Raw genomic sequence first — 16168 nt, 5'->3', positions numbered from 1 at the left:
TATCAGGCTGAGATCCCTGAAGCTCCTGAATTTATCAGGACCATCAAGAGTGTTGAAGTTCAGGAGGGAGAAGAGGCTAAATTTATCACCAAGGTCAAGGGCAAACCACAACCAGAGGTCACATGGTTCCATGACGAACAGCCTATTGAAGATGATGAAATTTACAAGGTCATTCCTGGAGTTCAAGGAGAGAGCACTCTTCTGTTATCAGAGACATTCCCTGAGGATGCTGGGAAATATTCTGTCCAAGCTGTCAATGAGGCAGGAAAAGCTGTCTGCTCAGCAGTACTCAAGGTCATCACAGGTAAGGAGGTTTACTTTACAGGGTTTCACAGGTCACTTGATTTACTTTCACAAGGTCATTACAGGTCACAAGATGTTGTAGGTCAGCAGGTTCTTATCTTTAAATGAAACTTGCATTCAACAAGAATTAATGCTAACTTTATATTTTTAAGATGTTAAATGATAAGTTTGTTATTTTTATTAGTTGATGAGTTGGATGCTGGAGAGATTGAAGAGGCTCCAAAACCAGATGTTATAGAAAAGGTAGAGGTCGTCACACAGGAAGCTGAACAACTTGACTTTAGGGGTGTTCTCAAAACTGAAGTGTAAGTATGGAATGTCTCAGAAATATAAATTGCAATGGTCATTAGACTTGATAGGGAGTGTTTACAGCATGAATAAGTTGGCTTTTCAATGTTGCATGTGAGGGAAAAAATTGTAAACTATTTTTTATGCTGCAATTAAACAATGAATTCTGATTTATTTAATTTGTCATTATTAAGTGTGAAGAATGTTTGGACAACATTTGTTTAGAAATTTTGTTGTCAAATTGTACTTTTTCTTTTTTTGCATGAGTTTTCAATGAAAAGCAATGAACCTTTTCCCATTAATTCAAATTTGCAAACAGTGAAACCTGTTCTCACCAAGCCCTGAATAAAAAAAACTATTTCCTTTATATAAAAAATCTCTCACATGATAAAGTGTCAGTCAGGGAGAATTTCCCACATGAGTCTGTGTCCATGGGGGAGAATATTCTTCATGAGACAGTGTCAGTGGGGGAGAATCCCCCACAGTGGACTGTCAGTGGAGGAGAATCACCCATATTAGACAGTCACTGGGGGAGAATCTCCCATATTAGTTAGTGTCAGTGAGGGAGAATCTCCTACATGAAACAGTTTCAGTGGGGGAGAATCTCCCACATGATATTTTCCAAAGATTAACAGGAATGATCCTTCCATATCAGATTCTATAAACATGTTTAAGTTGAACATCTTCTGAAGTCCCATTACATTCTATAAATTTTGATTCTACATAAACCAGCCACCTGTCCTAAAGAAACAATGTGGTTCAGTTTAGACAGGAGGTTTCAGTGTACTTTCACATGGCATGAATATTCATAAAATTCATTTTTATAGATTAAGAATTTTTTATGTTTGTGCTACAAAGCCAAGTATTGTTCAATTAAAATTAGACCTACTGATTTTTCCATTTACTGCATGTGGGATCACTTCACTCTATTTTCTGTTGAGTTGACCTTTCTTATTAGCCAATCAGATTTCAGCTTTCATGATTGTGGAAGCATTATGTAATGGGGAAACCAAAGGATTTTGAAATGGTCATCTGAACAGAAAGTAGAACAGATTGCTGTTAGATGAAGTGACTGAATTGAATAATTAGTATAATTTTAATTAGATTGAACCCAGTACTAATTTTGCATTCTATGTGTTTTGTTGCATGTGAAGAAAAACAAAAGTCGGTGTGTATTATACATCTGAACAGCTAGATTTTAGGAATGTGCTAAACAAAACAACTTTCAAATCCAGGTAATGTTTACCTTTGGTTAATGTGGCATAAGGATGTAGTAGACTTAGATGTGTTTGGCTAGTCTGAATATTTTAACATTTTGTAAAATGTGTCATAAATTTTTAATGCTTAATGTGAAGAACTGTTTTTTGTAATGAACTGAAAAAAAAACCCATTTTTTGACATCAAGAAAATTACTTTTCATAAATACAAGGAGCTTCACAGGACGTGTTGTCAAATGTACTTTTGAAGTCCAAAAAGGAAAAGTGTAAAATGAAAAATGGTATCTCATTCTGAAGCATTTCAATATTATTCTTTATAAGAGTGAGACAGATACAAATTATAATTGCAGTATTGATGATGAAGATGAGAATCATTATCTGTTTACTTGTCCTATTAACAGGAAATTTGCTGAGGACACAACTGATGTTGAGAAGACTGAAACAGTCTATGAACCTGAACAAGTTGACCACAGAGATGTTCTTCGAAAGGTATGATAAATTGTCTAAATTCTGGATAACACAATATATTAGGAACAATTCAGAGAACTTAATATCCAACGTATTTGAGTAAGCCTTCTTCAGGATTTGTCTAACTTGATCAGCTTAAATTACATCAAAGCACTCTGCTTTGAGGTTACTTGAATTATTGCATATTGTGTTTATATTCTTTCAAGTGTTTGTCTTCGGGTACTGTTCAAATGAGATCAGACGTATATATATATATATATATCACACACTTAATCAGAGTATTCCAAGAACTGAAACAAACCTCCTTGGAAGCAAATATAAACAACCACTCTCCCACCCACCTCTAAAAATTTCAGGGTATAGGCTTTATAGGCTTTAACATTCAACTGAGGTACATTTAAGAGGTTTTTTTTTTTATTTTCATTTTTCAGAAGCAGCCAGAAGATATTGTGTCACCAGAGTTTGTCATCGGCATTGGTGACCTCAAAGTACAGGAAGGTGAATCCACCAAGTTCACAGTCAAGGCTAAAGGTCAACCAGCACCTGAAATCCAATGGTTTGTCAATGACCAGCCAATCAAAACTGATGATATCTATCAGGTGATTCCAGGTGATGAACCAGGGGAGAGCACTCTGGTACTCCCTGAAGCCTTCCCAGAAGACAGTGGTATATACACTGTCAAGGCCATTAACGAGGCTGGCGAGGCTGCGACTACAGCTGTACTTACTGTTAATGGTTTGTATTTTTGTTTGCTATGACACCTTCCCCCTCCAATGCACAAACATAGTTTGTGGGTATATAGGAATCACTTAGTCAGTCTGTCCATCTGTCCACCCATCTACAGATCTTGTAAGCCCATCCACTGTATTGATTTTGACAAAATTTGAATGAATGGTAAGGCATTGTATGGATGGAAGAAGAAAATTATTGTCCAATGCCTGCAAAGGGAGATAATACAACTTAAAGATTTTACTTGTTGGAATCTTGTTTGGGTTATTCCTCCTCAAACACTCAATATATTAAGATAAAACTTTATAGGAAGGTTAGACATCATAGGTGTGTGAAGGAATATAATTTTTTGCTTGAGCTTGGAATTGGAGATAAGCCTGACATATATTGTCCTGTGTGTGATGCCCCCATGGACGTCTGTCAGCAACATTTTTAAATGTTAATTGTTCTGTAATATATTAAGTAGTAGTCTTTGTGAGAATCATACAAAATCTGAAATGTGATACACCCCAAAAAAGGCTACATATTTTTATGTTTGTAATTAAGTTGTTATATGGGTCTATACTTTGAAATATGTAATTATTCATTCAAATCTGCTTAGGAGATAATCAATATTGAAAATCCAATAGATTCTACTGTATTTGAGTGTCATTTACAGAGTTATCTCCCTTAATTTTGAAATCTACAGTGCATTCTATATAATTTTTTATTTCCTAAGAACACAGGTTATATGAAAAACTGAATGTTAATTTCTGTTTACTATGGCAATTTAAACAAAATATCAAAAATAAAAATATGTAGGCTTTTTACCCATGAATCACATTTTGCATGATTCTTAGCTGGAGTGCTACTTAAAATTTAATTTCAATGAAACTTCACATGGTTCCTAGGTATAAACTATGTGTGTCAGACATAAAGTCATATTCAAACTTTTCAAAAAATTGATTGCTTTTTTTTTATTTCTTGTTATGAAGAAATAGTATTTTTGGGCAATAATATCATTCGAATTATTTGTAAACAGAACTGATTGAGGATGAGTCACCAAAGCCTAGCAAAGATGTTGAAGAGGAAGTGACATCATTTGAAATCAAACCCAAAGATCAAACTGAGGCTGAGATCACATTCAAGGTCACAGAGGACAAAGAACAACCTCAGGAAGTAGAGGTAAAAGGACTTTAAAATTATTTTCATTAACGTTAATGATGTCCATGTATCCAATAAAAAAAAGTTGAGTGAAGTGAAATTTCAAGTGAATTTGTTTTCAACAAGGAAGTAGTTTTCCTATTTTAAGTTTTTATCAATTTCAATGTAATTCACCATTTAAAAGATATTGTTTTTGGGCATGTTTTTTTTTATTTAAATGTGTCAATTTTGCACAAAAACAAGAACAATTGTGAGTGTCAGCAGCAATTTTCTAAAATTCTGCTTTAGCCATATTAATGAATAAGATTCATGCTGTTTTTGGATTTTTTTTGTTATTTCAAATCTTCTTACAATGTACTAAAAAGATGCATTCTTGCAAGGAAATTAAAAGTCCATTTTGAATGCAATAGTTTATCATTAAAGTTGGCCAAAAATTCTCCGTTGTAAACATTTATACTTTTTTTGCATGAATCTTTTCATTAAAGATCTTTAACTTTTCTGTCAGTCTTGGTGTTGGCTTTTCTTTGCTGTTTTCTATTATTACTGTAAATTCATACAGTTATGCACTGTCTAGACCAGGGGATTATTGCAGTTAACTAACATTTCAGGATTACTGAAGCAATAATCAAACACTGTTTGGATGTCAATAATCATTCTGCTTTTAAGACTTTTAAGAGTAATAGCTTTAGTTCTGTGATATCTCAGGTATTCTGGCAAATCACATGTTTAATCAGAATTAACTTGATCCTACCTGATAATTATGATTAGAAGTAGATATATACATTATGGGCACATAGAAGTAATTTACAGTGCACACATATATTTATTCTTATTCAAATAAATGTATACCATCTTTGAGGCCAGTTGTTCATAGTTATCAATGCAGAATAAATTAATGGCAAACTGGATACCATTCAGCATACATATATATTTTTTTAAATTGCTGTGAAAATGGATTAAGATTGCAAAAAACAGATCAGGATTTTTTCATTTTTCTTGGATTTTTTCTCCAAATTAAACTGTGAACAAATTGTGTTCTTCTTTTCAAGAAAAAGTGGGAGTAAATACAGAAGAAGACAAATTAATATGATAGCTATTGATTCAATAATTATGGTCATATTTCATGCCAAGGGAAATAATTCATACTAGATGTACTACAGGGGAGTTGGCTGCCTCATGTAGATAAGGAAGAACTATTTTCTTAAAGAATAAAACAAATACTTAAAAAATGACCAAGTAATTACCAAAGTTGACCCATTTTAGTTCCGTAGAAAAGTTTTTTACTGTTCTGTTTTTCTTGAATGAGGTAGTGAACCAGTTTGTCTCGGAGTTATTTCCCTTTAACTAGAATGTAGGCAGTAAATGGAAAAAACTATGATATTTTTTTTTTTGTTTTTTGTAAGAAACATTGTTGTATTTCATGGTTTCTCTTCCACGTTCACTCCCACTATTTTTTTCTCTTCCACGTTCACTCCCACTATTTTTTTCTTTTATTCTGAACCTAAATCTAAAATTATATTACTTCTGCAAAGGGAGTAATAACTCATGTCTACTATTCATTAGGATATGGAAACTGTTTTAAAGTTTGGTAGATTTTATTTTGTTGATTTTTTTTTAAATTTACATTGAGAGGCAATTGATTTTAAGATATTTAGCAATGACAGAGTTATCTCTCTTTTAAAAAAAATTTTACCTTGAAATTGAAATTAAAAATTTGAAAGACTTCGTGAGTGTAATGTTTTGTGATCTGCTTATAGAGAACTGTGATTGGATATGCTTTTTTGTATTTCTGTATGAGGATGTATTGATAAGTTGAGGCATCACTTTTGCAAAGTTTTTTTTCATTTAGCATGATTTTTATGATTTTGTGACTTCGTGTTTTGATATTGATTTGAAAAAGCATGGATCAAGTATAGGAATAATTCAATCCTGTAAGGCCATACAAAGTTCATTTCATGGTTCTCAGGCCATTTTTTCACTAAAATCAATGGGGGAGGGAGGCATTTCTCTTCACTGTTTTATTGTCCTAAATTGTGATGTTTGTATTTTTTGAAACATTTTTCACTACCCAAAAAAAAAATATGATAAAAAGGAACTTTTTGGTCCTAATTTTTTTTTTATATGGTGATGAGACTTTCTCAAAAGATACCAGAAGGGCCTTAGAACCAAGAATTATTTTAGATGGCCTTAATCCAGATCTTGAAATTTGAAATAGCTGAAATATTGCTGCTCGGACGTTAAACCCCAACAAACAAACAATGAAATTTGAAAGAGCCTTACTAAAACTGTCTGTTGGCAGTTTCTCAATATATATATTATAACTAATACATTGTACTTTTTGCTCAGTAAAGAATATCAAAATTATTAATAAACATTTCAGTGACGTAACAGTTTTATGAATCAGAAATATCCTTGTCATCAATATCTGAAACAGGAAGTTACATGTGGGCATGTCTGCTTGTTTTTAACCCAGATTTTTTTTTTTTGTTCTGCTTCCTCACACAGCTTGAGTCACCTATTGACCGCACGCCAACACATAGCTTCACCTGGACTCTCATGTCCTCACCAAATCCTGATCAAGTTTCCCACACTCTTTTGAAGGAGGAGGTGATTATTCACCCAGACACTGAGGAAGAGGTGTCAACAGCTAGGTCGTTACCTGAGGATGCAAATTATGAGGCATCATTTGAAGAGGATAGATCAATATCAGCTGATATTTCAATTGAGGATCAAGCACCAATACAACCCAGGGAGGCTGAGAGGATATTCCCAGAGGACAGAATTCCTGAAAAACATGAGGAGTATGTTGTAATCTCTGGTGAACAAGTACCAGAGAAACCACTTGGGGAAGAATTTACTATTATTTCCAAAGATGAAATTCCAACCCTTGACCTGCCAAAGACAGCCTCTGATGATGACAAGGAAGCCAAGCCATACTCAGGAGGTTCTACCAGCTCGTTTGAGGAAGAACAACCTCTAGCTGGTGACATGGGAGTAAAACCTAAGGTGGATGATGATGTCTCAATTTCCAGTGAAGAATTACCAGAGGAGGAAATTGAGGAGGACATCTCTGTTTCTTCAGTTACATCTGAAGAAGAAATTGAAGACAAAGGATTTGAGATTCTGATGCCTGATGTAGTACCTAAACATAAAGAAGACAGGAAGAAACAAATTCCTGATGATGAAACACGATCAAAATCATCTGAAAAGATCACAATTGAGGACATTCCACTTACTGATGATACTGTAAAGACTAAGAAAAAACCAGAGATTGTTCCTGATGTTGTTGAAAAGGATAAATACCCTGCTGAAGTATTTGAGGAGGAAGTTGTCCTTCCTCAAGAGGAACAACCTGAGGTATTATCAAAGGACATTCAAGAAGACATTAACTTTCCACAGAAACCATATTTTGATGAAGATAAGTATGTAGGTGGGTTGGAGGAGGGAGACCAAGCTCCAAAGAAGCCCACTTATGTAGAAGGACCTGAGGAAATTTTTGATGATGAGTTTCCTAAGGCCAAGAAACCTGATGTTGTTGAAGGACATGTAGAAATCAAACCAGATGTCAAAGACGACAAAGAAGGGACTGGAATCTATCTGAAGCCAGAAAAGGAGACATTCATTGTTCCTGATGATGAACTGCCTCAGAGGGTCACCTTTGAGGCTGTTGTAGGAGTTACTTCCCTTGAAGAGCAAGGTGGAAGAGATGTTGATGAGATTGCTATCTTTAAGGAATCTTTACCTGCCAAACCACTGCTAGACAGAGAAGATGTTGCCCTGGAATTCAGGATTCCAGATGTACCAGTCCCAGGTGAAGGTGTTGATGGATATCAGCTTGGAGAAGCAGAACAGATATCAGGTGACCTTCTCCAGAGAGAGGCAGCTCTTCAGGAAGATCTCAGTCCAGAAGATATCGATGATGAAATGATTGTTTATGAAGACAGGGAACAACCAGAAAATATTGGCTTTGTCACCCACACTATTGACTATCTTGAGACAGTCCCTGAGGAAGACTCATACACTTCCTCCCAGGATGCAAGTTTCTCTGTTGATGACCAACCAGAGGGACCAACAGCAGAGCATGTTGCTGCTACTAAGGTCATCCAACAGGTTGCCATTCCAGATGAGGATGTTGAGGAGTCTTTTGAGATTCCAGCAGAGAGAGAGGTCCATAGGGCTGACATCCCTGGAAAGGGTCTGGATGAATCATTTGAAATCACACAGGTACAAATGTAATGGACAAGCACACAAACAAAACAAAACCTACCACATTCAGACCTAGTGGTTATTTTTCTATTTCAGATGTGCCCATTGTCAATGATATATATATATATATACCATTTCAATGGTTTTTTTTCATGGAGAGGGATTCTTTTTTTGTTTTTTTTTTTTTTTTGTTTTGTGGGTGCTTTCAAGGCTATTCTTTTACATTAGTAAAGGGGTGGATTTGGGCGGGGGCGAGTAGGTGTGCGCCACCTCTAAAATTTGCAAAGCATGGGTTGTCATGGGTAGATTTAGGCGGTTTTAATTTGAAACTTTAATTTCTCACTAATTTTACCACAAAAAATATCTACATTGCACCCACTCTAGAAGAATATTTCAAAAATTTTAACATTCTTGGCTTACTAGTATATATGGGTATTTAGATGGGCTATATACTTGCTTGGCTGGTATTGGGATATTTTGGGTGTTTTGGGGTACATTGTGGTATTTTGGGTATTTGAATACATTGTTTACTCTATGTTATGGAATTTGGGTATAGGGAATTCCAGACAGTGTTGCAGAAACTGGTATTATGTATTTTGGGCATTTGGATGGGATGCATGTTTATTGTAATGGGGATGGTTTGGTTTGTGAAAAAAAAATCAGTAGAAAATTTCTTTAGAAGATTTCAATGTTGTGGCATGGTAAATTAGAAAATTTGTAGAAAATTTCTTTTTTTTTTTTTTTGGATAAAATATGCTTCAATAACTTAAATGGCAGAATATAAGTAGACAGTCCAAAGCTTCTCCCATGTAACCGGTATATTAAAACTGTATTCAGAAACTATATATATGATGATTTATATAGAAACTAATCAACAACACTTAGTTCCATAGCAAAGTTTTCTCTGGTCTCATTTCTGTTAATTTTTATAGTTTACACAGGTTTTGACTTGGTAAATTTTAAGTTAATTTGAGTCTTAATCTTGTCAATCTTGAGCTAACTTGAGTTTTTACTTGGTCAACCTGAAGTTAAATTGAGATTTGACTTGGTCAATCTTAAGTTAAATTGAGATTTGACTTGGTCAATCTTGAGTTAAATTGAATAAGGACTCAGTATATCCTAAGTTAAGTCAAGTTTGGACTCCATAACTGGTTATCAGGGTCTATAACCTCTTCTCTATAGTATATTTAGAGCTCTTCAAAAACTCATACATGTAAACTTCATAACTTACATACATGTATTAGCATGTTTAACTACACATGTCAGCTCATCTCAGTATTCACATATACTAGTATATTCATGCTCTGGCAATTTTGTGTCAGGTGTTTTGGACATAAAATTGAGTGGAGGGTAGTATCACCTACCTTTTAACCATTTTTTAAATACAAGATTTTCCGCAATTCTGAGAGGAAGGAATCATCAGTATAAAACCTAAAAGATATCAAATGTCCTAATAATGATAGAACATTTTATTTCAGATTTCAAATGCAGATTGAGGTTTATTGTGAATTTATTGAGAATTTTAGCATGAGGTTTTTCACACTTTTCACATATTCCATATTGATCCTTTCCTAATTTAGCCGTAGGAAATTTTTTACCGAATTTCGATCCCATGTTTACTTGTGCATAGAAGTAAGGTTGTTATCCCATGGTTTATAAAACACTCCTGCTTGGTAGAATGAATCAATCCTAAAACGCATCAGAAAACATATTGCACATGTACAAAACATACACAATACATTAACGCACTGTCTAAAATCAGAAATGTGAAATGTACTGTCGTCACATGTAGAGCATCAGATTGTAAAACCTTTCAATGCATTTAGGGGGGACCCATGTTATGTCTTAAGATATTAATAACTTCTCGTACAAGTTTGAAATGAAACCTGGAAAATCTTCAACAACTTAATCTTGAAAATTAAAATTATTGAAAATTGAGATAAAGATTTCCCATTTCATCATTTTTTAATGATGAAATACAAATTGTTTTCGTCAAATAATTGATATATATTCTAAATAGCAGAAGAGCCAGTACCTGCATAAAATGTTTCTTGATTACTAGTTATTCTTATTCCTTTTGACTGGACAAGCATTGAATGATTTGGGGTGTGATGTTCTACAAAAATATTCTAGTTTTAAGGAGGTAGACCTAGGGTAAGGGACACAACTTTCACAAATCATTGGAAGGTTTGTATTTACTATTTTACATCAATCACATGTAAGCACCAAAGTAACTTGGACTGATTTCATTCTGTTTCAAAGGAAAGCTAGAAAGGTTTTTGTGTAATTGAATATGATACAACCATATCACTGATTTAAAGAGTTATGTCCCTTACCCTAGGTCTACCTCCTTAAATGCATGAGCCATAGAGATTTAGAAGAAAAAAAATGTTATTTTACACAGGTTTCTGGCACCTTCAGTGTTGCACCTGATGAAGTACCTGAGAAGGAATCAATCCCAGAATTCCTCAGAGAACTTTCTGATCAGGAAGTTACAGAAGGTGATACTGTGACCTTCATTGTACAGCTCACAGGGTCACCCTTCCCAGAAGTCACTTGGTAAGTCCCAGCATGCCTTGGAGAACTCTTTAATTAAGGAGTGGATTTAATCGACAAGAAAACAAAATAAGTTTTCTGTAACTTTCTGTTTAATGCTTATGTTCATGTCAAACAGTCCAAGACTCTTAGAGTTCAGAATACATTAAAAAAAACATTTTCACTGAAGGACAAATATTGATATATTATATGTAAAAATATATTAACTATATGGATTTATTAATTCATATTAAATTGCAGTTACAGAATTGCCAATTTATTAATTGTTTGAGAAGAAAGTTTATATTTTTTAATTAAACATTGATATTTAAATCATCCATTTTGATTTAGGTACAAAGATGGTAAACCTATCCAGAATGACGACCACCACAAAGTTGAAGTCCGTGGAAACTTTGCCTCCCTCATTGTAAAGGATGTTATGCCTGACGATGATGCCGAGTACACTGTTAAAGCCACAAACAAGACAGGTTCTGTATCCAGTGTTGGACAGCTGTTTGTCAACCCAATAGGTAAATATCTCATTCTTTTTTTGTTCTCATGGTTAAAAAGGAAGTCAATATATTATCTCAAAGTAGATAATTGAATTAGAGGTTGTCACATTATATTATTGTCCACATTTCAGTATGTTTCTGTCTAACAGGAATTTGTTTTATCTAAAGGGAGATAATATATAGGGTAATGCTTCTGTCTAAAGGGAGATAATATATAGGGTAATGCTTCTGTCTAAAGGGGGATTATATATAGGGTAATGCTTCTGTCTAAAGGGAGATAATATATAGGGTAATGCTTCTGTCTAAAGGGGGATTATATATAGGGGAATGCTTCTGTCTAAAAGGGGGATAATATATAGGGTAATGCTTCTGTCTAAAGGGGGATAATTTATAGGGGAATGCTTCTGTCTAAAAGGGGATAATATATAGGGGAATGCTTCTGTCTAAAGGGGATAATATACAGGGAAATGCTTCTGTCTAAAAGGGGGATAATATATAGGGGAATGCTTCTGTCTAAAGGGGGATAATATATAGGGGAATGCTTCTGTCTAAAAGGGGGATAATATATAGGGGAATGCTTCTGTCTAAAGGGAGATAATATATAGGGGAATGCTTCTGTCTAAAAAGGGATAATATATAGGGTAATGCTTCTGTCTAAAGGGGGATAATATATAGGGGATTGCTTCTGTCTAAAAGGGGGATAATATATAGGGTAATGCTTCTGTCTAAAGGGGGATAATATATAGGGTAATGCTTCTGTCTAAAAGGGGGATAATATATAGAGTAATGCTTCTGTCTAAAAGGAGATAATAAAGTTGGGTAATGCTAGTTGAGGGAAATGTTGTCAAGCCGGCATGTTTAAAGGAACTGTTTCACGACTTCTAGCAGCAAGAGGTTCATCCTTTACTATTGTGAGGAATTTTTTATAAAAAAAGTAAAATTTATTTCTCTGAGTGTGGTTAGTTTGAGGTTTGCTACCTAATCAGTATCAAGTTAATGTGTTTCTATATTGTAAACCACATGTATTGATTTAATTATACTTTTGTGTAATTGATTGAAGAAATTTCACTTTGTGATCATATTATAGATTATTTGGATACTGAGGTAGAATTCATTCTATATATGTTTTGTTACACATTTGGGATATTTGAGAATTTGAACACTTTTTTAACCTTGCTCACATTTTTTTTGGTAGTCAACACATTTTGAAAAATTTGAAATTTGGACATTGAGTTATCTCTCTTTGACCATGTGAAAATTGCACTGATATAGTCACTTGTACATCTTCAAATCTGAAATAAGTTGTTGGTAAATTGTAGAATACATACAACAAAAATCAGAATCTCAATTTTGCAGAATTGGAATTTTCGGACGGAAAGGAAACAAATTCTGACAGTACTGTAAATTTCTTAACTATATCTAGTATATAATTAAATGGTTTGGGAGAGTTTAACAAAACAAAATATAGTTATATAAACATAGTTTCATGTAATTTAGACAGGCTCTATTCGTAGAATGTTACATGTAATTAGCAACTTTGACTCTTTGAATGATACATGTATTTTGCATTACATTTTCATAGAGAATGCTACATGTATGTCATGTACATTTTACTTTTAAATATTTTTACTGGTACCAGGTGCAATGATTCTGGGCATAGTACATTTTGATTTTCTGACAATGTTCGGTGATGGTACTTTGATATGTATTTGGTGATTGCTGATTCATTCTATAGGGGACATACCCCCAAAAGATATTTGAATTTAAATCAAATTCATACTTGTACACTAATTTTCAGTAGACCACTTTAGAGTCTAGAAATTCATGAAAATGTTGATGTGTTGAAATTTTTATTTAAAAAAAAGAAGTAAGTCACAGAATTGAAAAATACTTTCATGTCTTCATAGGTGTGAATTAACGATTTCCTTTTTATTGTTAACCTTTGAAAATTGATCTGTTCATACATATCCAGGGTCACATTTCATAAAGCTCCTTAAATTGAGTTCTCCTCCAAATCTTTCATTATCTTGAAAAACGTTTTGAGAAAAAATCAATAAAAAGTTTCCAGAGACCCCTGACCTTGACTTTATTAATTTCCTCTTATGTTCATAAGTTGCTTATTTCATTTAACCTTGACCCTCTGATATTTTAAAAGACTTTTGAACTCCTGACCCTTGTTTCATTTGCTTCTCTCCTTCACTTCCTTCAATTTCATTATAAATTTTTATCTGCTCAATATTTAGCTGTTGTTTTTAAACACTGCTGTCTTTTTTTTTCAGGCGAGGCCCCCACTTTCATCTCTAGAATTGACGACAAAGAGATTGAGGTCGGAGCACCCATCATCCTGGAATGCCAGGTCAGAGGTCATCCCAAACCAAAGGTCACCTGGTTCAAAGATGGAGATGAAATCATAGGAGATAGATACCAGTAAGTTTGCCAATTGTCTGTGAGGATCATTAGAAAAGTTAAGGAGACTTTATTAGGTCCTTCAAAGTTCATTTTTGGTTCAAAGGTCATTGTAAGTTAATGTCTTGGTTCTCAGTCCATTGTAAGTTAATGTCTTGGTTCTCAGTCAATTGTAAGTTAATTTCTTAGTTCTCAGTCTATTTATAGTTAATTCCTTGGTTCTTAGGTCATTTGAAGTTAATGTCTTGGTTCTCAGTCAATTTAAAGTTAATTTCCTGTTTCATAGACCATTGGAAGTTAATGTCTTGGTTCTCAGTCCATTGTAAGTTAATGTCTTGGTTCTCAGTCCATTGTAAGTTAATGTCTTGGTTCTCAGTCCATTTTTCATAAAACTAATTGAGGAAGTGAGGTATTTCTTGCCACTTATAATTGCTACATATAAGTGATGAGGGAGGTCCTCTTTGGTTTTAACCTAGTTTATATGGCATGTAATTATGGATAATGAGGCACCCATAGAAGAGGTTGGAGAGGACTAGATAAAAATGAATTTATGTAATTTAGTTGATTTGTAATTATAGTCATTTTATTTTATGATTGTGCTATTTAGATAATTAGATTAAAATTCTAGTTTAAAAAAAGTGAAATATTACAATTACTCACTTTCCTTTTTCTTTCAGAACTGATGTAACTGATGAGACTGCCAGACTGACAATTTTAGACACAATACCTGAAGATGAAGGAGAATATACCATTAAAGCAATCAATGACAAAGGTGTTGCCACCAGCAGTGCCGAGGTTCTCATTCAACTTGAAGCACCAACATTTGATGAAACATTGAAGGATATATCTGTTGAATACTTAGACACTGCTAAACTTGAGTGTACTGTTCATGGAAAACCTATGCCAAAAGTCACATGGTTTGCTGGTGACAAAGTTATTGAAGAAAGTGCCAAATATCACATTCATCAAGACGGCAACCGTGCTGTCTTGGAAATTCGTGATGTTTCTCTTGAGGACTCAGAAGTTGTTTATTCATGTCGTGCTGAAAATGCTGCTGGAGAAATGATTTGTTCAGCGAACTTGACAACTCAAGGTATTTTATTATAGTCATTGTATTCAGCCATCTTTACATGTATCCCAGAATGCTTCAGAGACTCTACACACTGCCTTTAGATGAAAATTGTCATTGTAGTTTAAATTTTTTATGAAGTCTTTTTTATTGATTACATAAATTCAAAAAAAATTATTAATCTATTACTTACATTAAATTTATTTTCCTTGATTGCTTTTTCAACCAAGGGCAGTAACTCTGTAAGAAAAAAATAACATCAGAACTCTGGTTGAAATCATGTTTAAAAGTGATTTGCTAAAACGAGAATCTTGATTTTGTGTTGTTTTGCATGTAAGTTTGCAATATACAGAGTTTGTTTATGTTTTTATTAGAAATTCTGCCATATTTTTACATGCTGTGTAAAGGTATAGCAGAAATATTCATTTAATGATAACGGCTATAAATTTCTTAAATTTTTGTGTAATATCAAGGTATCTTTTATTATCAAATTTTGACCTAACATTTTTGAAATTAATTTATAGAAGTGAGCCTCAAGTGGCATATGATATATGTATGCTTCTGTTGTTGCAATTTCATTGAAAATTCTGTAGTAATGATGATTATTCATTTATATATTTTTCATAGTGAAATTTAACATAGATTAAGAGACTGTCTACTCACAATTTTAGTTAGATAATGAAATATTATATTATTAATAATTGTCTTTTTAGTGAGATCACTTCCGTAAAATTTCATTTCATACTTTCATCTTTTTTTTATCTTTTGTTATATTCAAATTTTGCAATAATATGCTGCAATAGAAACAGAAATTTTACTGATTTTTTTTCCTGGATTCTTTGCAATGTATATCTATGCAATATTTTACTTGCTGTGTTTTCTGTTGCACATTCAGAAAGAGGAAAAAAAATTATCAAATAGTTCATTTTTGATATAAAATGAATTTGATATGAATGTTCTTAAACTTCAATTTGAAATTAGACATTACATTCCTTAATCCATAAATGAAAGCATTTCTGTTGTTTGTTTGTTTCAGCATGCTGATATTTTTGTTTGTAAGAATGATTTCAGCATGTGATGATTGTTATGTTGTTGCATGTAGGTTGTGTGTACTTGTTGAGATAGAGTTATCTCTCTTTGACCATTATTGGAATAAGAACTTAAAAATATTGAGCTCTTTTGAAGAAATCAACTGTCTTATATTTTCACAATAATGTTTAAGATAAAAAAAAAATGAGTAGGTTGTGGAAAGTGCAAGAAAGTATAGGACATTACTGATGTGGATACTGTTG

At 33.4% G+C, this 16168-nt stretch overlaps 1 protein-coding gene across 5 annotated transcripts in view; it reads left to right on the top strand.

The window, feature by feature from the left end:
- The window catches only part of LOC148600311 (uncharacterized), a 322920-nt gene that overhangs the window by 186452 nt on the left and 120300 nt on the right, over positions 1–16168 (top strand). For all 5 annotated transcript variants that reach the window (XM_088557824.1, XM_088557823.1, XM_088557826.1 and 2 more), the window contains 11 exons: positions 7–304; positions 488–608; positions 1746–1826; positions 2210–2297; positions 2708–3011; positions 4027–4169; positions 6654–8372; positions 10759–10913; positions 11241–11419; positions 13681–13828; positions 14485–14900. In XM_088557824.1, coding sequence (XP_088413950.1) covers positions 7–304; positions 488–608; positions 1746–1826; positions 2210–2297; positions 2708–3011; positions 4027–4169; positions 6654–8372; positions 10759–10913; positions 11241–11419; positions 13681–13828; positions 14485–14900 — 3652 coding nt within the window. The remainder of the gene's footprint in view (positions 1–6; positions 305–487; positions 609–1745; positions 1827–2209; positions 2298–2707; positions 3012–4026; positions 4170–6653; positions 8373–10758; positions 10914–11240; positions 11420–13680; positions 13829–14484; positions 14901–16168) is intronic.

Source organism: Perna viridis, chromosome 13 (assembly GCF_037379345.1).
Source record: "Perna viridis isolate PV_CMFRI_1.1 ecotype Kerala chromosome 13, ASM3737934v1, whole genome shotgun sequence".
In the NCBI taxonomy this organism is placed as follows: domain Eukaryota; kingdom Metazoa; phylum Mollusca; class Bivalvia; order Mytilida; family Mytilidae; genus Perna; species Perna viridis.
Note: the sequence above shows the minus strand (reverse complement) of the source record. Positions and strands in the feature narration are given on the sequence as shown.